Source organism: Cherax quadricarinatus, unplaced genomic scaffold (genome assembly GCF_038502225.1).
Source record: "Cherax quadricarinatus isolate ZL_2023a unplaced genomic scaffold, ASM3850222v1 Contig1062, whole genome shotgun sequence".
Classification (NCBI taxonomy): domain Eukaryota; kingdom Metazoa; phylum Arthropoda; class Malacostraca; order Decapoda; family Parastacidae; genus Cherax; species Cherax quadricarinatus.
In genome coordinates, this window is record NW_027196088.1 from 83,029 (window position 1) to 109,998 (window position 26,970).

Here is a 26,970-nt window from a genome sequence, read left to right on the forward strand (position 1 = left end):
TGGCACCTGGTGAAGACACTTGTCCAGTGTCCTCTTGAAGGCTTCTGCACTTGTTCCAGCCATGTTTCTGATATCTTCTGGTAAGATGTTGAATAGTCTGGGACCTCAAATGTTGCTGCAGTGTTCCCTTATTGTCTTCACTGCACCCCTGCTCCTCACTGGGTTTATTTTGCACTTCGTTCCATATCTCTCTCCACTATGTTGATATGGCCATTTGCAGATTTGAGACCAGGCCCTCAAGTACTTTTCAGGTATATATTATTATGTATCTCTCCTCCACTCCAATGAGTACATGTTCAAGACTTGAAGGAGTTCCCAGTAATTTAGGTGCTTTACTGGTTCATTGTGAGCTGTACATGATCTCTGTATTTGTACCAGTTCTGATATTTCTCTTGCATTGAACGGGGCAATCAGCACTGTGCAATATTCTAAATGAGGGAGCATTAGCGATTTGAAGAGTGTCACCATTGGCATTATTTTCCTTGTTTTGAAAATTCTCAATACTCACCCCATCATCCTCCTGGCTGTCATGATCTTTGTCTTATTATGTTCTTTAAAAGAAAGGTCAGCTGACATTATTATGCCCAGGTCTTTTATGTGTTTCTTATGTTCTGTTTGGTGACCCTCTTGAGTTTTGTATACAGTGTTCCTTTTGAGTTCTTCATTCTTTACATACCCAAGCAGCTGGAACTTATCACCATTGAATGTCATGTTGCCACTGTTCACTGGAAAACCCTATTTATGTCTTCCTATAATTTTTCAGTATCCTTTACCGTAATGACTTTCATGCTTATTTTAGTATCATCTGCAAATGATATAAAAGTGTGATGGGTGTTTTTATCTATGTCTGCTATGAGGATAAGAAAGAGCAGACGTGCCAGGACAGTGCCTTGGGGAACTGAGCTTTTACCCCGCTGATGCTGGGTCTTGCTCTGTTTACTACTATTTTCTGTGTTCTTTGTGTTTGGAACCCAAAAATCCATCTGCCTTCCTTCCCCTTACTGTCCATGGCCTTCATTTTGTGTGCTATCACTCCATGATCACATCAAATGCCTTTGCAAAATCTGTGTAAATCACATCTGCGTTTTGGTCGTCTTCCAGTGCCTCCGTAATTCTGTCATAATGGTTCAGCAGCTGTGACAGACACGATCGTCCTGCTCTAAAACCATGCTGGTTCGGGTTATGCTGGTTGTGCTGGTCCATGAAATTTGTAATCTGCTGTCTCATCACTCATTCGAAGATTTTAATGATGTGAGAAGTTAGGGCTACTGGTCTGTAATTTTTAGCTAGTGCTATACTACCTCCCTTATGCAAAGGAGCTATGTCTGCACTCTTTAAGGCCTCCAATATTTCGCCTAGATCTAAGCTCTTTCTCCTCAGAATACTGAGGGCTTGTGCTAGTGCTAGTGGGACTTTGTGCTTCTTTATAAATATGGCAACCATGAATCTGGTCCATGTGCTGAATAAGTGAGCATGTTATCCATTTCTTTTTTGAAATGCAGTTGGTCTGCATGGCCTTCTGCTGGAGTGAAAAATGTTTCTGCATTCTCTATCTTGCTGTCATTTAGTGGGTTGCTGAACACCGACTCATACTGTTTTTTTAGGATTTCACTCGTTTTCTGTTCATCGTCAGTATACAAATTTCCTCTCAGTAGTGGTCCAATTCTACAGGGAGTTCTTAGCTTGGATTTTGCATAGAAATTGAAATATTTTGGGTTTCTTGCAATATCCTGTATATCACAGGTGTTACACTGGTGTACATATTTCATTTTTTCAGTAGTTTTCATTGTTACATCTGTCATCTCTACCACACCTGTTATCACAATCATCATGCCTGTTATCATAACCATCGTCATATCAATCACTATTATAACAGGTGTTGCAGGTATGATAATAGCAAGTTGTGATAACTTGTTAACCAGTATTGTTATGTTGCAGGCACGGTCAGAGGAGCAGGTAGCAGCAGCACGAGCCTGGCTGCAGGCAGAGAGTGTGTGGCTGGTACATAGAGGCGGCTTCTGTGCTGCCAGGCAGCTGCGGGAGACAGATTCTGGAGAAGCTTTACCTGATGGACGTGTTAGAGTCAAGCTAGAACACAATGGTGATGTTATTGAGGTTGACGAGGACGACGTCGAGAAGGTTAGTAGTACATATATATGTCTTATGTTGGGAAGGTTAGTAGATAATTCTTATGTTGAGAAAGTTGGTAGATACAGTGGTACCCTGAGTTTCGTACTGCTCCCAACTCGAGCAATTATGTAAGTGTATTATTTGAGTGCTTTTGTAGGTGTATTTTTGGGGGTCTGAAACGGACTAATCTAATTCATATTACAGTATTCCTTATGGGAACAAATTCGTGCCTGAAATGCCTAGTCATGCTAGGCATGATAGTGGCCCTCTCAATAATTAGTATTTTATAATATGCAAACCACAAATTGTAACCAATATTCTATAATATGTAAACCCTGCATTGTAATCTATACAGAGAATAAACTTAAATGATACAGATTCTTTTTCCAAGCTTAGAAAGAATCCCTTAGATTCTATTAACAGTAATTTCAATAAAACAGTAAAATTGACTACTGAAAGGCAAAGGTGAATTAATTAAAAATTCATGTCCACCAATCCATCTTTATTGTATATGTATGGATTAATAAATACACACAAGCCAGGTAATACAGGAAGGCCCCGCTTTACGGCGTTTCACTTTACGGCGTTCCGCTAATACGGACATTTCAAATTATGACCAAAACTCGCTATACGGCTCCCCCCACCTGACTTTCTAATACGGTCACCGTGCCCCACCCTGTTTGTTTACATTCTCCATGAGCTCAGTAAGCACTAAGTCTCTCCATTTTGTCTGGAAACTCCAAAATTTCAAATGTTTTTAAAAGTTATTTCATAATTTATATATACTCTGATAATTATACTTATGTATACCTGTACCTAAATAAACTTACACACTGCTTTCATGTAGGTACACATTAAAATCACTAAGAGTCTCTCTACTCTTGATGCAATAATAATAATAATAATAATAATAATAATAATAATAATAGTAATAATAGTAATAATAATAGTAATAATAATAATCTCTTGGGCGCATTAATGTCGCATATTACGTTAATATAGACATTTCCCTTAATCTATCTATGATATTTTTTTCAAAATTATATAAGAAACACATTATGTAACACACAAACATGATACATGCACCCACAGGATGATGGTCTGCCATCTCCTGATTTGATTCAATAACTACATTGCCACTCACCTCTCACACATTCATATTAAGTAATTAAAGGTATGTAATAAATGTACTGTGTGTAATTTTACTTTTCATTGTTTTTTTTAATGCTTAGTTCTATTGCTAATTTAATATATGTCAGTGTAAATACGTTATCTAGCATTTATATGCATTTACAAGGAAAATAAAAGGGTGTTCCACTTTACGGCGGTTTCCGCTTTACGGCGGTAGCCTGGAACCTAACCCGCCGTATAAGTGGGGCCTTCCTGTACAGCCAGACTTAATATTAGCTCCATAGGTTCAGTTTCCTATAAATTATCTAAATGGCTAGTAGATATGTTGAACCCAATTGTTGGAAAAATTTCATACTTAAATGGTAAAAACAATATAGATTTAGTAGATAAATTAAGCACCATGACTGACTGAAATGATTGCAGTATGGTTAGCTTTGATGTTACTTCTTTGTTTACAAAAGTTCCAGTAGATGATTTATTAAGATTCCTATCTGATAAACTTGTTAATTATGATTTACCATCGCCAGTGCCTACAATCATTGAGCTTGTTAAATTCTGTATTGTTGATGCAAAGTTTGTGTTTAATGGTGAGTTCTACACTCAGAAGTTTATGGCAATGGAAAATCCTCTCTCACCTGTCCTTAGTAATTTGTACATCGAATATTTTGAAACAAAATCCTTCCCAGTAGAGCCAAGTGGGATAGTATGCTGATGATATTTTATGTCTTATGCCTAAGACTATAAGTATAAACTATTTCCTTAAATTAATTTAGCTCATTCCATAAATTTTATTGTTGAGTTTGAACAAAATAACTTATTGCCATTTTTAGATGTCTTAATTATTAAATAGAACCATGATTTTAAATTTACAGAAAGTCAACAAATAACTGTTTTATGTGCACTATTATTCTTCATGTCATGATGGTGTTCAAACTTACTGTATTGTCTTCTCGTCAATGTTTTTGAGAGCTTGCGCATTTGCAGCCCAGAGTTCATAGATGAAATTTTTAAGATTTATGAAATAGCTTATGATCTAAAATACCCAAAACACTTAATTGATAAATTTTTATAAGATCGCTAGAAATACTTTTTACAATTCAAAAAAGGACAAACAACCTTATTCAATTATAAATATGTTGGTCCTCCCTTACCATGAAAACTTTCTTGATATATCCTCTCTACTTAAGAATTTTAATATGAAAGTTGTGTTTAACTTTTAAATATACATGTAATTAATACTTGTTATGGAGGCGAATGATACTTGGGTCCTGACGATCTGTTGGAGTATGAGCAGGGTAATATTTAGTGAAGGGATTCAGGGAAACCAGTTATGTTCATATAGTCGGACTTGAGTCCTGGAAATGGGAAGTACAATGCCTGCACTTTAAAGGAGGGGTTTGGGATATTGGCAGTTTGGAGGGATATGTTGTGTATCTTTATACGTATATGCTTCTAAGCTGTTGTATTCTGAGCACCTCTGCAAAAGCAGTGATAATGTGTGAGTGTGGTGAAAGTGTTGAATGATGATGAAAGTATTTTCTTTTTGGGGATTTTCTTTCTTTTTTGGGTCACCCTGCCTCGGTGGGAGACGGCCGACTTGTTGAAAAAAAAAAAAAAAAAAAAAAATGAGGACCCCATTGGAAATAAGTCACCGACTTTTTTTGGGTTATCCTAGGTATTCTACACATTTGCTGCTATGTATGATAATCTACATAACTGTATTTATATGTACCTGTACCTGAATAAAAGCTTTCTTACGAATCAGTAAAAAAAAATTGATAAAAAATTCCCCTGAAAATGCTGATGATTGTGTCTGCATGATTCCTTGTAAAAAATGTGATAAACTTTATTACAGTCAAATTAGGAAAAGTCTTGAACTAAGATTACAATAATATAAATACAGTGGACCCCCGCATAACGATCACCTCCGAATGCGACCAATTATGTAAGTGCGTTTGTACGTGTAGTATGTTTGGGGGTCTGAAATGGACTAATCTACTTCACAATATTCCTTATGGGAACAAATTCGGTCAGTACTGGCACCTGAACATACTTCTGGAGAGAAAAAATATCGTTAACTGGGGGTCCACTGTATAGCATTAGAAGTGAACAAGATTCTAATGCTCTGTTTATTCATGTGAGAGATTTTAACCATCAAATTGATTTTCAAAAGGCCAAGAAAGTTATAACAAGCAGGTCCATGGTTGAAAGAAATATAATAGAATCAAGTTTCGTAAAATATAGGATTATACAAACTGGATTCATTCATAAGTAGTAAAATTTAGAAAGAATTTAAAACACATTCGATGAGTTAAAATCTTTAAGCTTGGGTAGAATTTAAGCTGTGTCTGACAAGTCGTTGACCACCTTCCTACATCATCATAAAGTGTCAGGTGTCGTGAGGTGTAATCTCATCCTCATATGCCTTCTCTTGATCTTTTATGTTTACAGTTCCTTGATAATGTGAGAAATCATGAAAGCGCTTGGTTCACTATTTTTTCCACAGTGGTTGTTCTGTATATTGTGATTTCACCTATTTTACTGTGATCTTATTGCATGTATATACACATATAATTTTAAAAATATACGAATACACATAGACACACTCTGGATTTAACAGTACCTACCTTGTATAACAGGCCAACCCTCCTCCATATGACCGGTGTGAGGACCTGGCACAGCTGCGCCACCTGAATGAGTCATCAGTACTACACACCCTCCGTCAGCGCTATGGTTCAAACCTCATCCATACCTACGCAGGGGCAGCCATGGTTGTCATTAACCCCACCAGTCCACTGGCTATCTACTCTGAGAAGGTCAGTATGTACAGTCATAGTTTCTTATTGAGTGTTGTAATATAATGATCCTTTTAGTTTGTGTTAGTCATATTATGATACTCTTAGTGGAGTCTTTGGTAAGTTGACAGAGGCCCTTTGTCACTGAGGTTAGTGAGAAAAAATCCGAGGTCTTCCCTGTAGTGTGTGGTCTGTGTGATCTTTACTGTAGTGTGTGGTCTGTGAAGTCTTCCTTGAAGTGTGTGGTCTATGAGGTCTTCCTAACAATGATCTTTAAGTCACTTGTTTTCTCTAGGCTGGAATATTTCAGTGCATTAACATCCTCTTTTAAGGCAGGTGAAATGCAAATCTAAAGAATGTCTAGAGAATCTTCACTGCACATTAAAGTTCGATCATGCTCCTAAGTTACTGTGAATGTTTGAAGTCCCTTAACCTGTGCTTTTTGGAACGAAGGTGAGAAAGATGGATTGTAATCTACACCTGGAAAATCTTAGAGGGACTGGCCCTAAATCTGCACAAAGAAATAACTTCGTACGAAAACACGAAGATTGGCAGACAGTGCAAAATGCCTCCAATAGAAAGCAGGGGTGACATGAGTAAACTTAGACAATACTGTAAGTGTAAGGGGCTCAAGACTATTCAGTTGTTGCCAGTAATACATAAAGGGGATAACCAGCAGATGCCTTGGTGTCTTCAAGACAGAACTGGATAAGTTCCTTAAGTTGGTTTCTAACCAGCTGGACTGTGGTTCATGCACTGGATTGTTTGCAGCCAGCAGTAAAAGCCTAACTGATCAAGTGAGCGTGGCCTGGTCCTGGACCAGGCCGCAGGGGCGATAATCTTCTAAAACATTCCTCAGGCATTCTCTTGGGCGCATTCTGTAAGTTCATGCAAAAGTTATTCTTGAACATGTTCACACCCTCAGTCACCCATCCAGTTACTGTACTCCCCACCCACCTCCCACCACTCACTCTCTTCAGTCCCTTCCTTCACTTAGTCATCCATACAACTGCTCGTTGACATATCATCCACCCAGCCACCTGGCGGGGTTGCTCGGCTCTTGATGGAGGACTGGTGGATAGAGGAGAGTTGATGGATGGGTGGAAGGGAATTGGTGGTGAATGAGCTCTAGCTCCTGGGATCCTTGCTCACTGGGGGTCCCATGTGTCAGTGGGATGCCCAAGGGGTAACTCTAGCTTTTGGGTCAACATTCAGAAATTTCTTATTTGCTGAAGGTTCCAGCTCTTGGGCCCCGAGTTATAGCTGAAGGAGTCTTTTCATATATACTGATATTGTAAACACATCTTGGATATGTTTAATCATTATTATAAAAAGATAGATAGATAGAGAGAGAGAGAGAGAGAGAGAGAGAGAGAGAGAGAGAGAGAGAGAGAGAGAGAGAGAGAGAGAGAGAGAGAGTGAGTTGACACCCAAGTGAAAGCCTTCACTGGACACATCCTTAATCTACAACAAGAACACATTCCTCACCGGCAATATGTGACAAGCCTACAGATCAGCCTTGGTTTGGCTTTCGTTGTAGAGAGGCTGCTACGGCTAAGTACATTCATGGCGAAGGTATAAGAGATATCCTACCACCTATAACAGGAACTTGCACAGGCAAGCCTGTAGGCATATGGGTGATGTTCAAAAGTGGGCCATTGCTAAATTGGAGATGGACACAAAAAGAAAGCTAGTATCAGGTAGGGTAGGCTCCAAAACCTGGTGGTCCCTGGTCAAGGACAGACAAGGTTATCTGCCTGATGAACTCATTCCACCTCTACTAGTAGTCGAGAGAAAGCGGACCTCTTTGCCGAACACTTTGCTACCAAAATACAAGTTCCTGATCCGGCAAAGGACCCTCCTTGGCTAGCTGCAAGAACTGTGTTGAAACTGTCTGTGTTGACAATAAGGCAGGAATAGGTGCATTTCCTCCTTAAATTGCTTGACCAAGAAAAGGCTGTGGGCCCAGACAAGTTGAGCCCAAGATTGTTGAGATGATGTGCAGACCAACTAGCAGCACCTCTAACTTGCATCTTTCAGCACTGCCTAGTACAGTGTAAATGGCCTTCTCTGTGGAAAGAGGCAAATGTAGTCCATGTTCACAAAAAGAAGAGCAGAACAGAAATCAGCAACTACAGACCAGTGTCACTCCTGTCAATCACTGGCAAGCTCCTTGAGACAATACTCTTAAGACAAATGACAGAGTTTTTTTGACTACCACTCGTTACTTTGTGTTCATCAATATGGTTTCAGGAAAAGTTACTCTGCTGCTGATCTGTTGTTAAATCTCTCCACTAAGTGGCACCAGTCACTGGATGAATCCAAAGTCAGCTGTGTGGTAGCACTGGACATTGCTGGTGCTTTCAACCAGGTGTGGTACCAGGGCCTCTTAGCAAAACTGCAAGCTCTGGGAATTGCAGACTCTACACTATGTCTCCTCAGTGATTACCTTCATGGTAGATCTCTAAGGGTAGTTCTCAGTGGAACAGAATCAGCAAGACATCCTATTGGGGCCAGTGTTCCACAAGGAAGCATTCTACTTCCACAAGGAAGCATTCTACTTCAATGACCTTCTTCATCTCATCCCAGAATCCCATGCATATGCAGACGACTGTACACTGACATTCACTTATTCAAGACAAGAAATGGCAGCTGCTCTAAGCTACATCAGTCACCAGCTAAGAGCTATATCAGCTTGGGGAAATAGATGACAAGTAACATTTGCACCTAAGAAAACACAAATGATAATGATCCCTAGGGACCATGATGGTAATGCTGGTGCAGTAGTAAGGATGAATGGGAGGGTGTTGGCACCTGGGGAAGTTAATATCCTTGGGGTGAAATTTGACTCCAAACTGACCATGAAAACCAAGTTGTAAATCTTGCAAACAAGGCAGCCAGGAAGCTTACAGCACTTCGCCGTATCTCGCATCTGCTTGACAGCAGGAGTTGCAAGATTTTGTACGAGGCACAAGTACGCTCACACCTTGAGTATGCTCCACTTTCTTGGTTCGCCTGCTTCTCTTCTAATCTGTGACTGCTTGACAGAGTAGAGAACAGAGCAAGACGTCTCATCTCTCGCCTGGACCAATCCTGGATAGATCTGTCATTTCAGCAGAACCTTCAACACAGGGGAGATACGGGTGGCCTTACTGTTATGTGCAAGGCCAATATTGTCAAAGTACCACACTTTGATCCACTTCAAGGACAGTGTGAAGCAAGCAACTTCACTCTGGCTGTACCCTTCTGCAGAACATCACTTCATCTGAGATCATTTATCCCCAGGGTGACTCGAGTATGGAACACATTTGTACAGCATTCTGATGTCAGCGAGATAGTCAGTTGATCAGATGAAAATGCTGGCCCACAGATGGCTCCAACTTCATCCTGTTCCCTACTTGTATGTTTAATAACAATAAAAATGCTTTTAAATGAGTTGATGTAGGTAACAGCTCTTAGCTTGTCAATAAAGTTAGGAATCCTTAACCTGTAAATAACTTGTCAATAAAGCTAGGGATCCTTAACCTAACCTTGTCAAACCCTGTGTAAAAAAAAAAAAAGAAAAAGAGAGAGAGAATGAGAGAGAGAGAGAATGGGAGATAGAATGGGAGAGAGAGAGAGAGAGATAAAGTCAGCTGATCAAATGAAAATGCTGGCCCACAGATGGCTCCAACTTCATCCTGTTCCCTACTTGTATGTCTCATAACAATAAAAATGCTTTCAAATGAGCTGATGTAGGTAATAACTCTTAGCTTGCCAATAAAGTTAGGAATCCTTAACCTGTAAATAGCTTGTCAATAAAGCTAGTGATCCTTAACCTAACCTTGTCAAACCCTGTGTAAAAAAAAAAAATAATGAGAGAGGGAGAGAGAGAGAGAAAGAGAATGAGAATGAAGATACATGAATGAATGAAGTAGTTTCCCTGGTGAAGGTTGTTGGTTTAGTTGAGGAATCACTGGTTTGATTCTTTATGAAATTTCAGATACTTTGGGTGGAACTCTTAATGTTTCTAATAAAAGAACCAGTTTGATACTGTACAAGAATTTGAATAATGGAGATAGAGAATTGTCATGTAATGTGTAATGTATTTGTATCTTAAAGGCTTTAGGATAAATTTAAGGCTGAGGATAATACTGTCTGAGTTAGGATAATATTATGAGCTAGAATAATATCATCTGAGAACTTAGAAAAATCTAAGATTCTTCTAGTTATCGTGTATTTTAAAAGGGAGAGAGAAAGGGAGATGTGTTATATGGGCACTTTGGTTATTCTGTTTCCATGTTTCTCTGTGTGAGAAAGCAAGCTGGTTTGTGTAGTGTTTGTAGTATCAGAAATTAATAGTCTGGTTGAGTTCATAAGTTTCTGGTGTCGACCATCTTAAGTGACCATTTGTGAAAATAGGAGATTATAAGCTCACTGGAAATGCTGATTGGAGCTTTAACCTCTTAAGAAATCTCTGGCTTCCGTGTGTAAACTTTTTCGTGGGAGCAACTTATACTAGTGGAAGTCAGGCCTGTATAAATAATTGCTGAAGTAGAGTGGTCAGTGAGAGGTTGTGTCCTGGCTGATTTGGTAGGTTGTTCTGTGGCTTGACTTAAGAGGTTGGTGTGTATTGACTCCCAAGGGATTTGGTACATGTCTGTAGTATAATTGTGTGAGTGTTTTACAGATATTACTTGGTATCATTCCTGCTTCTAACAGTATTCCCATATGCTTGGTTCTGTAATAGTGGAATAGCAATTGTTAAGTTTTGCACTAAAGACATTAGGCTAGCATGTGAAATGGACTTGAATGTCACCCATTTTAATGTCAGCACTTATTAGTAATGTCGTGTGGGAGTTCGGATGGAGATAAGATGGATAAGGTAAACACCTTGTTGGATGGTAACACTATATATATTGTCAGACTGTGATGGGTGGTGGGAGCCCAGGCCTGCCTGCTCGCCTGTCTATGTCTATCCGTCGAGTGAGAGCGAGGCAGCTCGTCTCACTGCCTCAAGCTGTACCCCGTGACGTCATACAGTCACAGGCCTAGGGAGCTTCTATATAAGGCACATGGATGGCACTATGATACGCTATACAACACATATAAGGGGATCAGCAACTATGCTGACAGCTCGGTCGTGTTACGTATGTCGTCTCGACATACACTACTATGCTATAGGCTGAACAGGCAGGTGGTTCTGGGCTGATTCTATACAATGACAAATTCATATATATATAACTTAGAACTAATGGATGGTATCGTAATGGATGTTAACATAATGAGTTTTATGTAATGGGTGTTAACGTAATGAGTTTTAACGTAATGAGTTTCATTGTAATGCATTACGACTTATAAGAACAAATCATTGTACATTATGGATGGAATTGTTCGATCGATCTGTATTCATGCACTCTACGGATTCTGAGGAAGAATAAATATATATATATACAAGGTGAAATTAACAGCAAAGGCATCTGGTGCACACTCAGATCATTACTGTCAAATTCTCAGAATACGGAGGGAACGTGAACACGAAAAAAAAAAATTCTGAAAAACTGATCAGTTAATAACAAAACACACAGTTGACAATTTCCTTCATTTCTGACATCTAATTATACAGATTATGTACATTTAAACCCAATTCTGTGAGGGTGGGGTTTACATATGCAGAATGGTTATCATCTCTGGGAGGATTGAATTCCTCTGCAATGGCTAACACATGCCTTGACTGAGGGAGATCTGAAGGAGTATCTACAAAAGATACTTGTGGATTTCTCATTACTTGTCGAGTACGCAAAGCATAGCGACATTCAGGTTGAATATCTGACTGAGTATTTGAGGTAGAGGGTACAGAGTCAAGAGGATTTTCAGCATCTGTCACATTAGTCTGGGTAGCAATATCATCAACATCGCATACTAACTTCATATGATCTAAATGCGATTCTTTGTACTTACCAGTACTAATTTCTCTAACCTTATACTTATTGCCAGAGATATGTTCTACAACTCGATAAGGGCCAACAAACTTTTGATCGAGCTTTGGCATTTCGGATGTTTTGTTGAAATTTGTCAGCATTACTCTTGAACCTACTTTAACTTTTGATGGCTTAGCACGGCTATTAGTTACTCTAGTAAATTCTGCTGTTGATTTATGAAGTGTTTCACGGATTCTTCTAAAAACACTCTGAGCTATGCTTGTACGAGTTGCTACGAAATCATCAGGGTTGTAATTAGGTTTCGGAGTGGAATATAACAACTCATAGGGTAAACGCTTGTCTACACCATACAATGCATAATGTGAAGTATCACCTATGGTAGCACTGTAAGCAGAATTTATAGCACACTGCACATCAGGTATAACTTCATCCCAAGTTTCACTATTGGGGTTGATAGTGGCTCTCAAGACATCAAGTACTTTCTTATTGGTTCGTTCAGCTAACCCATTGCTGGCAGGATGATGAGGAACAATGGTGGATTTAGAGATCTTGTTCAAAGTACACAAATTTTCAAGAATCTCATTACAGAATTCACCTCCATTATCTGTTACTAAGGACTTAGGGGTGGTATGCCTGCAGATAATGCGTTCTTTAAACGCTTTAGCTACTGTCTCAGCAGTCTTATCTGCAATAGGAACTAACTCACAATATCTGGTGAAATGGTCTCCCATAACACACAGATGTTTGTTGCCTTGGAGGGAACATTTAAAATTGGTTAACAAATCAAGGGCAACTCTTTCCCACAGTTCGCTAGTGGTTGGTACACTTGGATTGGATTAGGACCATTGGCATTTCCTTTATGTTGCATACAAACACTACGATTCTTAACATACTCTGAAATGTCAGTTGCCATACGTGGCCAAAAGTACTTCATTCTGGCTAGTTTCTACAGATCTTTCATTGCTAATTTTTCTTCAATAGCAGCTCCTCTAACTGAATTGCTTAAGAAAGATGCTCCTTTCGTCTGGACCTTCCGTCAAGAAAGAGCATTCCAGACACTAAAAGAAAAGCTAACGTCCGCTCCCATTTTGAAATTCCCAGATTTTTCTAAGCCCTTCTATTTGACAACTGATGCTAGTTCAATTGGCATAGGTGCCGTACTAGCTCAGAAGACTGATGGCAAGTACAACGCAGTTGCATTTGCTAGCCGAGTCCTTACGAAGGCTGAACGTAATTATACAGTAACGGAACAAGAAGCTTTAGCAATAGTATGGTCTTTAAAGCACTTCCGAGACATTATTTACCAGTACCCTGTTCATGTCTTGACAGACCATGCACCACTGATACCTTTATTCCAGAACAAACAACCTACTGGAACGTTAGCCAGATGGAACATGACTATCCAAGAGTTCAATCCCACTTTTGAACATTTACCTGGCAAGTCAAATGTAGTTGCAGATGCTTTATCGCGACACATTAGTGTCTGTGGAGACAAAGAACTTTGTCCTTGGAGGCAAAGAGGGGAATGTATGAGAGTATAGTTTTACCAACGCTCTTATATGGGTGTGAAGCATGGGTGATGAATGTTGCAGCGAGGAGAAGGCTGGAGGCAGTGGAGATGTCATGTCTGAGGGCAATGTGTGGTGTGAATATAATGCAGAGAATTCGTAGTTTGGAAGTTAGGAGGAGGTGCGGGATTACCAAAACTGTTGTCCAGAGGGCTGAGGAAGGGTTGTTGAGGTGGTTCGGACATGTAGAGAGAATGGAGCGAAACAGAATGACTTCAAGAGTGTATCAGTCTGTAGTGGAAGGAAGGCGGGGTAGGGGTCGGCCTAGGAAAGGTTGGAGAGAGAGGGTAAAGGAGGTTTTGTTTGCGAGGGGCTTGGACTTCCAGCAGGCATGCGTGAGCGTGTTTGATAGGAGTGAATGGAGACAAATGGTTTTTAATACTTGACGTGCTGTTGGAGTGTGAGCAAAGTAACATTTATGAAGGGGTTCAGGGAAACCGGCAGGCCGGACTTGAGTCCTGGAGATGGGAAGTACAGTGCCTGCACTCTGAAGGAGGGGTGTTAATGTTGCAGTTTAAAAACTGTAGTGTAAAGCACCCTTCTGGCAAGACAGTGATGGAGTGAATGATGGTGAAAGTTTTTCTTTTTCGGGCCACCCTGCCTTGGTGGGAATCGGCCAGTGTGATAATAAAAAAAAGTACATGAGTGGGAGGGGTTGGATTTGAGTGGGACTTGCACATCAGAGCTTATTTCTTGGGTAGCATTGAAAATTGGGTTGGTCAAATGTTTTGTTAGTGGGATGAATTGTAAAGGACCTGCCTAGTATGGGCCAACAGGCCTGCTGCAGTGTTCCTCCTTTCTTATGTTCTTATTGTTTTACTTTTGTTTTGTGCTTCTATGATTATTGTTTTACTTTTTGTTTTGTGCCTGCTTTACATCTCCCAGCAGTACCTAATGAGAATATTAGGAGCCTCCCCCCCACACTCTCACTCTCTCTCTCTCTCAAAAAAAAAAAAAAAAAAAAAAAAAAAAACCGCTATTTCCCACCGAGGCAGGGTGATCCATAAAGAAGAAACACTTTCACCATAATTCACTCCATCACTGTCTTGACAGAGGCATGCCAATACTACAGTTCAAAATTGCAACATAACCCCACCCCTCCTTCAGAGTACAGGCACTGTAGTACCCACCTCCAGGACTCAAGTTTGGCTAACCAGTTTCCCTGAATCCCTTTATAAATGTTACTTTGCTTACACTCCAACAGCACATCAAGCCATAAAAACCATTTGCCTCCACTTGCTCCTATCTAACATACTTGTTGGAGGCCCCTTACACAAAACCTCCCTTAGCCCCCGTCCCTCCAATCTTTTCTAGGACGACCCCTACCCCACCCTCCTTCCATTTTCCACTACAAATTTATACATCCTCCAAGTTATTCTGTTTTGTTCCATACTCTCTAAATCTATGAACCACCTCGACAACCCGTCTTCAGCCCTCTGGATAGTACTTTTAGTAATCCCACACCTCCTAATCTCCAAGCAATGGATTCTCTGCATTATATTGACACCGCACATTGCCCTCAGACACGAAATCTCCACTGCCTCCAGCCTTCTCCTTGTTGCAACATTCACCACCCATGCTTCACACCCATATAAGAGCATTGGTACCACTATACTCTCATACTTTCCCCTCTTTGCTTCCATGGATAACATTCTTTGTCTTCACAGACTCCTTAGTGTGCCACTCACCACACGCTGACAAGTCCACTCCCAAATTTCTGAACACATTCACTTCTTCCATACTCCTTCCCTCCAATCTGATATCCAGTCTTTCATTACCTAAATTTTTTGTTATCCTCATAACCTTGCTTTTTCCAATGTTCACTTTTAATATCCTTCTTTTACACACCCTCCCAAATTCATCTATTAATCTTTGCAACTTCTCTTCAGAATCTCCCAGAAGCACAGTGTCATCAGCAAAAAGTAACTGTGACAGCTCTCATTTTGTGTTAAATTCTTTATTATCCAAACCCACACCTCTTCCCAACACCCCTGCATTCACTTCTTACAACCCTTTCTATAAATATATTAAACAGCCATGGTGACATCACACATTTCTGTCTAAGGCCTACTTTTACTGGAAAATAATCTCTCTCTCTCCTACTTACCCTAACCTGAGCCTCACTGTCTTCGTAAAAACTCTTAACTGCTTTCAGTAACTTTCCACCTATTCCATACACTTGTAACATATGCCACATTGCTCTCCTATACATATACCCTATCATATAGCTTTTCAAGGGACGACAATGGTGAATATATAATAGCTAAAATCACATAAAAAGAAAAACAAAAAAAACCTATAAGAGTTGGAGCAGTCTACAGATTACCACACACAAATACTTACACTTTTAGTGATAACCTTAGAAACATGAAAACTGACTCAAGAGTTGAATAAACACCACCTGATACTTACAGGAACCTTATCCAAGCAACTGACCCTCCTGTAGCTGATTTCACAAACACTGAGACAAGTGATTCATTACTTGACCATATCTGGACCAACACAATATCTCCACTACAAGCAGGTATAATCACAGACAACACTACTGACCACTACCCCCACCTTTTCTCATAACCACCCTATGTAAATTGCCTCAAGATTCGAGAGATCTCATTTCGCTTGCACAACAAGCCATCAGTAAATAATCTGATATTAGCACTAGGTGGCATTGATTGGCAGAGTGAGCTGGCTGACAGCAATAATATTGACGAAGATGTCAAAACTTATTTACATAAAACCCAAAACCTCTGTAACATGCATTGTCCAATCAAAACGAAGCAGATCACAGCAGAGAGACTAAACAGCCCATGGCTAACAAATAGTGTCCTCAATTCCATAGATAAAAAGCATGAACTTGAAAAACTGTTCAGATTAGGCCTGATTATTAAAGAACTGGCTAAATGATACATGTCAATACTCACAAAACTAATATGAAAATCAAAGCAAATGTATTACAAAAATAGATTTATTGAAATAAAAGGTGATATGAAAAGGACCTGTCAAACCCTCTCCAGAATTTTGGGCTCTATAAAACTGTCTAGAAACAGAGAAATAAGTTTAACTGATTTAGATGAACCTCACATACAGCCTATAGACACAGCCAACAAATTTAATGTCTTCTTCTCTACTGTAGGATTGAAGCTAGCAAGCACTCCTAGCTCAAATACCCAGCTGAAAGACGACCTCACTGGCAACTACCCAAATACTCTATATCTAGCTCCAACTAATTCGACTGAAGTCTCACTCATCATTAAATCATTAAAAAACAAAGCAGAGCTAAATAACTTGCCACCATTCATATATAAAAAAGCTGCTTACGTGTTGTCACCCATTACTACAACACTGTTTAACAAATCTGTAGAGTCATCAACCTTCTCATCCATACTCAAGACAGCAAGGGTTACCCCGATCATCAAAGGAGGTGACCCAACTGACCTGAACAACTATAGACCTATATCAAACTTGCCCTTACTTTCTAAAATATTTGAAAAAATAATGCACAAACGACTTTACTTCTACCTTATATCCAACAACATTTGATACAGTGGACCACAATCTCCTGCGCCTAAAGCTAAATCATTACGGCATCGGAGGACATTCCCTCGATTACCTAAAATCTTATCTTAACGATAGACAACAGTATGGACAGTGGACCCTCTGTTTTCGTTAAGCTCTGTTTTCGTGAATTTTAGTTATCACCGACTTTTTCCCTAAAAATATAGGCTCTGTTTTCATCAGTCGTACGGAACATGTCCGAGTGCCCACGTGCACACATAGCCTCCCACAGAGCATTCTGAATCAGTCTGGCATTGTTTCTCAGCGAGTGAACATAACCCTGTGAGGTCATACACAACATTTCGTAATAATACATTTTTTTTGCGCTTGTTTGTTGTGTGTGACTGCTGAATAAGCCACCATGGGCCCAAAGCAAGCTCCTAATGCCAGTTCTTTGGTAAAGAAGGTGAGAAACATGATAGAATTCAAGAAAGAACTATTAGCAAAGTACCAAAGTGGAGGAGGAAGAGAGAGGGGAGAATGTGCCTTCTTCAGTGATTCTATGATATGTACAATAGTAAAGCAGCAGGAGTCGATAAAGGCTATAGCGCCAGCCAGCGATGAAGTGTAGCATTAACAGTGTAGCAAGTAAGTTAAGCAATTAAGCAATAGAAAATGAACGACACGAAACTCCTCCAATGTTGTTGGAGATACATATATGGTAACAATATTTGACAGATGTGATGTAAACAGTGTATTAAGGTATTATAGGGGAAACTTTCTCTCTGATAGATGAACATCAGTGGTAGTAAATACACATTCTCTCAGTAAATTGTTACTTTATACATTGTGGGTTAGAAGTGGAGGCTTCTTATGCCTTATATATCATATACTGACAGCTATCTTTTGTGTTTATTTTTTAAGCTACTACCTTTCTTTCTCCATATGATTGTAGGTAACTGCATAAAAATCCTACTTAATAGTCTATTTCTTAAGTAGCCTTTAAGCATTAGGATTACATAATCTACCTGAGATTCATTACATACTAGTGGTGTTCTTGTGTGCCCACCAGTGTTATATTACATCCAAACTACATTATTTTTGTACCACATGAAAAGAAATGAAAATGAATTTGAATTATGAAGCTCTGTTACATATAATTCTATTATTATTGAGTCGCACAGTGAGTGCTTACACACTATATTCTCCACTGATCCATTCCCAGACCAGACAGTCTCAGTGATGACTTGATCATTGAGAGTGTTAGTGCTAGCAGTGTGCACCTTTCCCTGATTATTTAACCCTTTGACTGTTTTGGTCGTATATATACATCTTACGAGCCACCGTTTTTGACGTATATATACTCATAAATTCTAGTGGCTTCAAATCAAGCAGGAGAAAGCTGGTAGGCCCACATGTGAGAGAATGGTTCTGTGTGGTCAGTGTGCACCATATAAAAAAAATCCTGCAGAATGCAGTGCATAATGAGAGAAAAAATCCGACCATTTTTTTAAATTAAAATGCTGATTTTGTGGTCTATTTTCATATAGTATTTATGGTTGTATTTTCGTTTTCTTGGTCTCATTTGATAGAATGGAAAACATATTATAGAAATAGAGGTAATTTTGATTGGTTTTGCTATGAAAAGAACCTTGAAATGGAACTCAAACTAGGGGAAATGTTTGATTTTTGCCGATGTTTAAAAGTAAACAAATGATGTCATTTTCCAATAAATGTCCAAGTAGGCATTCTAATATGTGGTCATGAATGGGTTGACATTATTTATACAATTATTGCAATATTGCAGTAGTCTGCATAACAGTAAATCTTCTATTTTTTGTTTGAATAAAAATTCAAAATAGAAAGCAAGAGTAATATCAGAGGGGCCTGGAGATGTGACTGATGAACAAAGAAAATATTATTTTAGAGCCAGGAATGTCTGCATTGTTCATTCTGGACCCTATTTTGAAATTGTCATATTTTTTAATTTTCGTGAAATTGGCCAAATTACAAATTTTGACCAAGTTATTGGATAGTTGAAATGGGTAAATGGGCAGTTTCTTGTACTCAGTCGATATAAAAAAATGGAGTTCTAAAGAAATAGCTATGAGTTTGGTCGACTGGAACAATGGAATTAGCCGAAAATAGGGCTCAAAGTGGGCGAAATCGCCGAGGTCGCTAACTTTGCAAGAGCGTAATTCCATCAGTTTTCCATCAAATTTCGTTCTTTTGGTGTCATTACAATCGGGAAAAGATTCTCTATCATTTCATAAGATTTTTTTTTTTTTTTTTTGAAATTTTGAAATTTTGAAATTTTGAAATTTTGCGACGCCAGGAGACACCTCAGGATTTGGGATCGCGACAGTCAAGGAGTTAATGAGTCGCTAATCATGTATAAATTTCTGCAGGTTATTCAAATGTTCAAAGGTTGCAAACTGGAGGACATGCCACCACACATATACTCTGCTGCTCAAGCTTCCTACCGTGACCTGCTGGCCACCAGGCGTGACCAGAGCATTGTCTTCCTCGGCCGCTCCGGAGCTGGAAAGACTACTAATTTCCGGCACATATTGCACTACCTGGCACTAGCTGCTGGGGCTGCTAATAAAGTGCTCACAGGTTAGCGTGTTACCCGTGTTTATAACTTACTGTACACAGATAACCCGCACATAAGAGAGAGAAGCTTATGACGATGTTTCAGTCTGAGTTAGATCAAAGTTGGACCAAAACGTCGCTTCTCAGTCCTGTATGCGGGTTATTTGTGTATTGTTCCAGAATGGTATTGTGTCTTTATTTTATAACTGACTGGACTTGTGTTGGTTTACAATATGACCAGATGAAATGTGGGATGTACAGTACAGTAGATACCAGGTATTACTTGTAATATGTGATGTGCAGTATGGTGAGTACCAGGTATTACTTGTAATATGTAATGTTCAGTACAGTAAGTACTAGGTATTACTTGTAATATGTAATGTACAGTATAGTAGGTACCAGGTATTACTTGTAATATGTGATGTGCAGTATGGTAAGTACCAGGTATTACTTGTAATATGTAATGTACAGTACAGTAAGTACTAGGTATTACTTGTAATATGTAATGTACAGTATAGTAGGTACCAGGTATTACTTGTAGTATGTAATGTACAGTACAATAAGTATACCAGGCATTATTTGTAATATGTAATGTATAGTACAGTAGGTACCAGGTATTACTTGTGATATGTAATGTACAGTACAGTAAGTACCAGGTATTACTTGTTATATATGATGTACTGTACAGTATCTTTGGAGAGTGTTGTGGGGGGTCAATGCCCCTGTGGCCTGGTCCATGACCAGGCCTCATGGTGGATCAGGTCCTGATCAACCAGACTGTTACTGCTAGCCAAGTACCAGGTATTATTTGAAATACATGATGTACAGAACACCAGGTACCAGGTATTGTTACTCATCACTCAGACACTCACTTATAAATACAATCCTGTATTTCTTATTAACATATAAATTTGGAGTATGTGACTACTTTCTTCTGAAGTTCAGTATGTGTAATTTGCTTCCTCAATACAATAGTGAACATTGAATCACTGAAAATTTTCCACTGTGTTGTATTACATAAAAAGTTTAATAATCAGTAGTACAAAAACACCTTGTTTCAGTGGTCATATTTTTCATTTAAACTTAGTTTATAGTTTTGTTTATTCTATTTTATGTTTCATCTGTTTTCAACTTAATGCATTTTTGTTATTTCAGTTGAGAAACTAAATGCCATATCAACATTACTTGAAGCTTTTGGCAACAGTCGGACAGTAATGAACACCAATGCAACACGTTTCACACAGATATTCAGCCTGGATTTTGACCATTCTGGACAAATTGCCTCAGCATCAGTACAAGTAAGAATGTTTACCAGTCAGTTCATCTTGGGATATTTGTCAAGAGAGCTTTAATCAACTTGATAAAAGGCTGTTTTAAGTTAATGTATCTTGAAACTGCCAACTGGAGCCTTAAAAAACTTATTGAATAAGCAGGCAAATTTCGACCATTAACCTTCCAAGATCCTGTTGTGAGCCCCATCTGGGAGGCCTCAGAGCCCAGTCTGGATGCAGGAAATTAATGACATTGCCTCTGACTATTAAGGGAACTCATGGTCATCCTCAAATAACCAATAAGAGAGCTTGAACTCCTTCCTGAGGGCAGTGAGGAGCTGAGATGTGAAGCAGTGTTCTTGCAGACTTGACAGAGGGACGCTAATAGTAACTCCTAAGGAGGAGTAATACCTGCTTCCACTCTCAGAAATTCATAAAACAATTATGAAAGGTATTGCAAAGGTCATAGGAGTAAAAAGGTCTTAGAAAGAGCCACTCTATAATATACTAGAAGCGCAACCAAATTTCTCCATTTTCTTAATTATGGAATGTTAAAGGGTTAATCTTTCTTTCTTTCAACACACTGGCCGTATCCCACCGAGGCGGGGTGGCCCAAAAGGAAAAACGAAAGTTTCTCCTTTCAAATTTAGTAATATATACAGGAGAAGGGGTTACTAGCCCCTTGCTCCCGGCATTTTAGTCGCCTCTTACAACACACATGGCTTACGGAGGAAGGATTCTATTCCACTTCCCCATGGAGATAAGAGGAAATAAACAAGAACAAGAACTAGAAAGAAAATAGAAGAAAACCCAGAGGGGTATGTATATATACGCTTGTACATGTATGTGTAGTGTGACCTAAGTGTAAGTAGAAGTAGCAAGATGTACCTGAAATCTTGCATGTTCATGAGACAGAAAAAATGACACCAGCAATCCTACCATCATGTAAAACAATTACAGGCTTTCATTTTACACTCACTTGGCAGGACGGTAGTACCTCCCTGGGTGGTTGCTGTCTACCAACCTACTACCTAGGATTAAAGGGTTAATATATAGTTTAAATTGAAGAATATTAAGTTTGTTTTACAGTTGAGATATTCTTACATTGTGCAAATAATATAGACAAAATGTAATCAAATCTAACAAAATCCATCCAGACCAACCTAAAGCAGCCTAATGTAACTTAACCTTACTCTGCCATTGGTATTGGTGTGTCTTTGTTTACATGTGACCAGGGTCTTGACAGTAACTTAACCTTACTCTGCCATTGGTATTGGTGTGTCTTTGTGTACATGTGACCAGGCTCTTGCCACAACTCATTATGAAGCTTTGAATAGCTCAGGTGTTGTGCACTAAAATTAAATGTATAGTTTTTTGTTAATATCTCCCAAAATACACTTTACACAAAAAGTACTTATTCCGTGGTGCAGGGTTCAGCTGGTACATTGGTCTTGGGCCTCGCTGTGAATCTCTGAAGGGGCCCCATACCCCTAAATGTTTTATTTTGATTTTTCATTTTTTTTTTTAAATTTCAACTATATTTAGTTTATTTAGAAAAATAATTATGTAAAGTTCACTTAGATTGGGGGCCTGAGACTGCCCCCAGGGGCCCCAAAGCAGTCTTGTTCTGCCTTGCAAAATTTCTCTTGGAGGCCCTGCCATGGTGTACACAAGTTATGTGTTGTACAGTGTACATTGACACCTGAGTTGTGCCAAGCAGTAGTTGTAAACCATAGCTGAGGATATTTGTAGGATTATTAAAAGGTCTGCTGCTGTAGCTACAAGTAGGTAATCACAGGTGCTCTTTCACACAATAGATAAAGCATACCACACGTGGGAATTGAACCCGTGGTCAGAGAGTCATAAAACTCCAGACTGATGCATTAGGCACTGGGCCAGCTGGCTACAATAACATCCATCCAAGTAGGTATCTATATACCATAGGAAGGTTAGCATAGGTCTCACTGTGACCACAAATGCAAGTTTTTACAGATGAATCTCTCATCAGCGTGGCCATGACGAACTTTAGCTGGCCCAATAGCTAAAGCGTCAGTCTAGAGTTTTATGACTTTGACTGTGGGTTCTATCCCTGCCTGTGGTATGGTTTGTTTGCAATCGTGTCATTACGATTTCATGAGTCACAATAGGTACTTGCAGGCACACACACTCATAATAGATACTCACAGGTCCACACACAACAAATACCTGCCAAATAAGTACTTATAGGTGTGGAAGGTGTGGAAATTAGGAGAAGGTGTGGAGTTAATAAAAGTATTAGTCAGAGGGCTGAAGAGGGGTTGTTGAGGTGGTTTGGTCATTTAGAGAGAATGGATCAAAGTAGAATGACATGGAGAGCGTATAAATCTGTAGGGGAAGGAAGGCGGGGTAGGGGTCGTCCTCGAAAAGGTTGGAGGGAGGGGGTAAAGGAGGTTTTGTGGGCGAGGGGCTTGGACTTCCAGCAAGCGTGCGTGAGCGTGTTAGATAGGAGAAAATTGAGACGAATGGTATTTGGGACCTGATGAACTGTTGGAGTGTGAGCAGGGTAATATTGAGTGAAGGGATTCAGGAAAACCGGTTATTTTTATATATCCGGACCTGAGTCCTGGAAATGAGAAGTACAGTGCCTGCACTTTAAAGGAGGGGTTTGGGATATTGGCAGTTTGGAGGGATATGTCGTATATCTTTATATGTATATGCTTCTAAACTGTTGTATTCTGAGCACCTCTGCAAAAACAATGATTATGTGAGAGTGAGGTGAAAATGTTGAATGATGAAAGTATTTTCTTTTTGGGTCACCCTGCCTCGGTGGGAGACTGCCGACTTGTTAAAAAAAAAAAAAAAAAGGTGCACAAACATCAAGTACCTTACGGCATCCAGCAGTAAGATTAAGCCACTAACACAGACAGTAAACAATACCAGACCAAAAACAGAGTCCTGAGGAGCACATTTCTCAGATACAGAATCATTGATTACCACTTGATATGGCTGACCAGAAAGACAAGACATCAGAAGTGACAACAACTGTGTATCTCTAAGACCACAACAGAAGAGATCTCTTCGTGGACAGTATCATCATGTGTAATACAAAAATCCAACAAAATTAGCAGCAATGCATTTCCTAAGCAAGTTTTTGGTACCAAATCATTGTCAACCTTACATAAAGGTTTGTCTGTTGAATGTGGTGCATACACAGACTGAACTTGTGTATGAGTATACTTGAATATTAAAATGGTATACATAATGGATGATATGGTACTTACAGAGATGTAACACATGTATGAGCATACATAATGGTAATGTTCAGATTACTTTTAATGTTGTTATAATTAGTTTTATTTGAAGCTTCATTAGTCTTGATACTATGTTTTTTGTCATTGTTTTTGTTTTCATAACAACAGTGTAGCTGTACTATGGAAAGTTCTTGCATTCGTTATTTATATTCCCCTTTACGATATTGCATTTGAGAAACTATTTTTTCTTTTAGGTGTATATGCCAGAAAAAACTCGCGTGGTGCGTCGTCCTGAGGGAGAACCCAACTACCACATATTCTACCAGCTGCTATCCGGTGCCGACAACGACCTTCGTCGAGCACTGGGCCTGGACAACCTCTCCGAACCAAACCTTTTCATGACCCCACTGCAGAGGGTAAGTTTCCCACTGTAAATCAGTGAAACATAATACACCCTCTCCTCAATGACGGAGTTTCTTTCCTAGGACCACATTGGTAAACAAATTCGTTGCTAAGTGAGGAGCATACTATAATGGTAGTTGGTTTGTGTCAGCCATCTTTGATATTGTTTTAGTGTCACCTTTGCACCATTTATAGCATTTCTGGTATATTTCTAAATGTTTGTATTGTACTGTATATTGTAATAAACAGAATAGAGGAAATCAGCTCTAATATATGTTATTTAGGTATGCATTCTGGTCAGAGAGCCCGTCGTAAGTCCGATTGTCAGTAAACGAGTACGTCGCTAAGTGAGGTGTGGCTGTAATGCAAGCGGCTCGTCTGCCTCTGTACCTGCCCCAATGTAACAGTAGTCTGAATTTATTCAGTAAATCAGGATTCAGCCAACATTGGCTATACCTTATAGGATTAACTGTACCCCTCTCTTCTGAGGTGGTTGCATATCTGCTGGGCTGAGCACCAGCAACAGGACAGCAGCCCCAGGCAAAGTAAGATGGGACAGAATGTGCTGTTGCCTGTACATTTTGGTGACACTAGACAAGAGACCACCAGAGCTTTTGTTAGATCCACTAATGTCACAGCAAATAAACAAAAGAAATGCAGAACAGTGTACAGCCTCTCCTCACTTAGCGATGTACTAGTTTACCGATGACTCAGACTTACGACGGGCTCTCTGACCAGTATGCATGCCAAAATAATGTATATTAGAGCTGATTTTTTTCTATTCTGTTTATTACAATATACAGTACACTACTGTATAAACATTTAAAAATATACCAGAAATGTTATAAATGGTGCAAAGGTGACATAAAACAGTATCAAAGATGGTTGACACAAACCCACTACCATTATACAGTGGAACCTCAAATTTCGAACGTATCACTTATCGAACGTTTCAAAAATAGAACCCTTTTTTCGAACCGACTTTGTCCCTATTATTGAACGCGCCCCTATTTTCGGACTGCTGGGTACCGGACCTGTCTGCCAGCCTGCTCTGTCCGTGTCCTCGCGCAGGTGCTGTGAGCCAGTCTGGCTTTGTTAATGCTTGAGTGAACACTAACCTGCGCTTTCATTCAAACATTTTACGATTATTTCATTGTGTTTAGTGCTTGTGGGACTGTGAAATAAGCTACCATGGGCTCAAAGAAACTTGCTAGTGGTAACTCTGTGGTAAAGAAAGTGAGAAATAATACAGGAGTATGAGAGTGGTGTGAGGCTTGCTGAGCTTGCCAGGATGTATGGAGAAAACAAGTTGACCATCGGTTCTATCCTGGCAAAGAAAGAACAAATCAAGGAAGGTGATGTTGCAAAAGGTGTTAATATGCTAACCAAAAAAAAGACCACAAACAGTTGAAGAGGTTGAGAAGTTGTTGGTGGTGTGGATCAAGGATAAAGAGATGGCAGGTGATAGTGTTTCAGGGACGATTATATGCGAAAAGGCAAGGAAGTTGCATGCTGATCTGGTACAGAAAACTCCTGGAACCAGTTCAGTGACAGAACCATGTCCCATTTTAGGGAAATGTTAAAGAGGCACCAGAAACAGAGGACTGTGGACAGTTATTTTGTGAGACAGGGGTCCAGTGACTCTCAAGCTGGTCCTAGTGGCATTAAAAGACAGAGAAGGGAAGTAACCCCAGAGAGGGCTTTACCTGAAGTCCTCATGGAGGGGGATTCTCCTTCCAAACACTAACCCCAACTCCCTCTCTCCTCCTCCCTATCTTCCAGATGCCATCACCAATCTTCAATAAAGGTAAGTAAAAATGTTATCTTACATTTATATACATAATTGAACACTATAGTATTTGTTGTGTGTATGTAAAACTGTAATTAGTCTCTATAAAATGTATTTTTTTGTGAATATTTTTGGGTTTCTGAAACGGATTAATTGTATTTCCATTATTTCTTATGGGAAATATTGCTTCGATTTTCAAACTTTTTCGAATTTAGAACTAGCTCCTGGAATGGATTAAGTTCGATATTTGAGGTTCCACTGTAATGTGTAAGTAAGTTTATTCAGGTATACACAAATACAGTTACATAGATTATCATACATAGCAGCGTATGTGTAGGATAACCCAAAAAGGTCAGACAGAGTGACTTATTTCCATTCGGGTCCACACTTAGCGACGAATTCATTTACGGACGAGGTCTTAGGAACGGAACTCTGTCGTTAAGTGAGGAGAGGCTGTATAACTTATTTTATAAAGCTTAAGTTGTTGACTAACACAGTTTTGGTCATCATCACACTGTAACTACTGTTTTCTGTCTAACATCGAGACATGTAGCCTCTCAGTGTGTATACACCAAGACGTGTAGTCTCTCAGTGTATATACACTGAGAGGTTACTTCGATCCTTTTTGAGGGATTAACATATT

The 26,970-nt window shown here is 39.4% G+C and overlaps 1 protein-coding gene across 1 annotated transcript; it reads left to right on the forward strand.

The window, feature by feature from the left end:
• Window positions 1–1,815: 1,815 nt before the first annotated feature.
• LOC128693428 (unconventional myosin-XVIIIa) lies at window positions 1,816–24,585 on the forward strand. The gene is made up of 5 exons (XM_070080821.1): window positions 1,816–2,139; window positions 5,901–6,077; window positions 19,449–19,659; window positions 20,791–20,933; window positions 24,391–24,585. The coding sequence occupies exons 1-5, from the start codon at window positions 1,831–1,833 to the stop codon at window positions 24,568–24,570; spliced, it is 1,020 nt and encodes a 339-aa protein (XP_069936922.1). The 5' UTR covers window positions 1,816–1,830; the 3' UTR covers window positions 24,571–24,585.
• Window positions 24,586–26,970: the final 2,385 nt, after the last annotated feature.

Bases quoted from the DNA above. Each gene is read 5' to 3' on its own strand.
- LOC128693428 (XM_070080821.1), top strand. From the start codon at position 1,831: ATGCCTGTTATCATAACCATCGTCATATCAATCACTATTATAACAGGT. The intron at 19,660-20,790 runs GTTAGCGTGTTA...TTGTTATTTCAG, and splicing joins TGCTAATAAAGTGCTCACAG to TTGAGAAACTAAATGCCATA. The intron at 20,934-24,390 runs GTAAGAATGTTT...TTTTTCTTTTAG, and splicing joins TTGCCTCAGCATCAGTACAA to GTGTATATGCCAGAAAAAAC.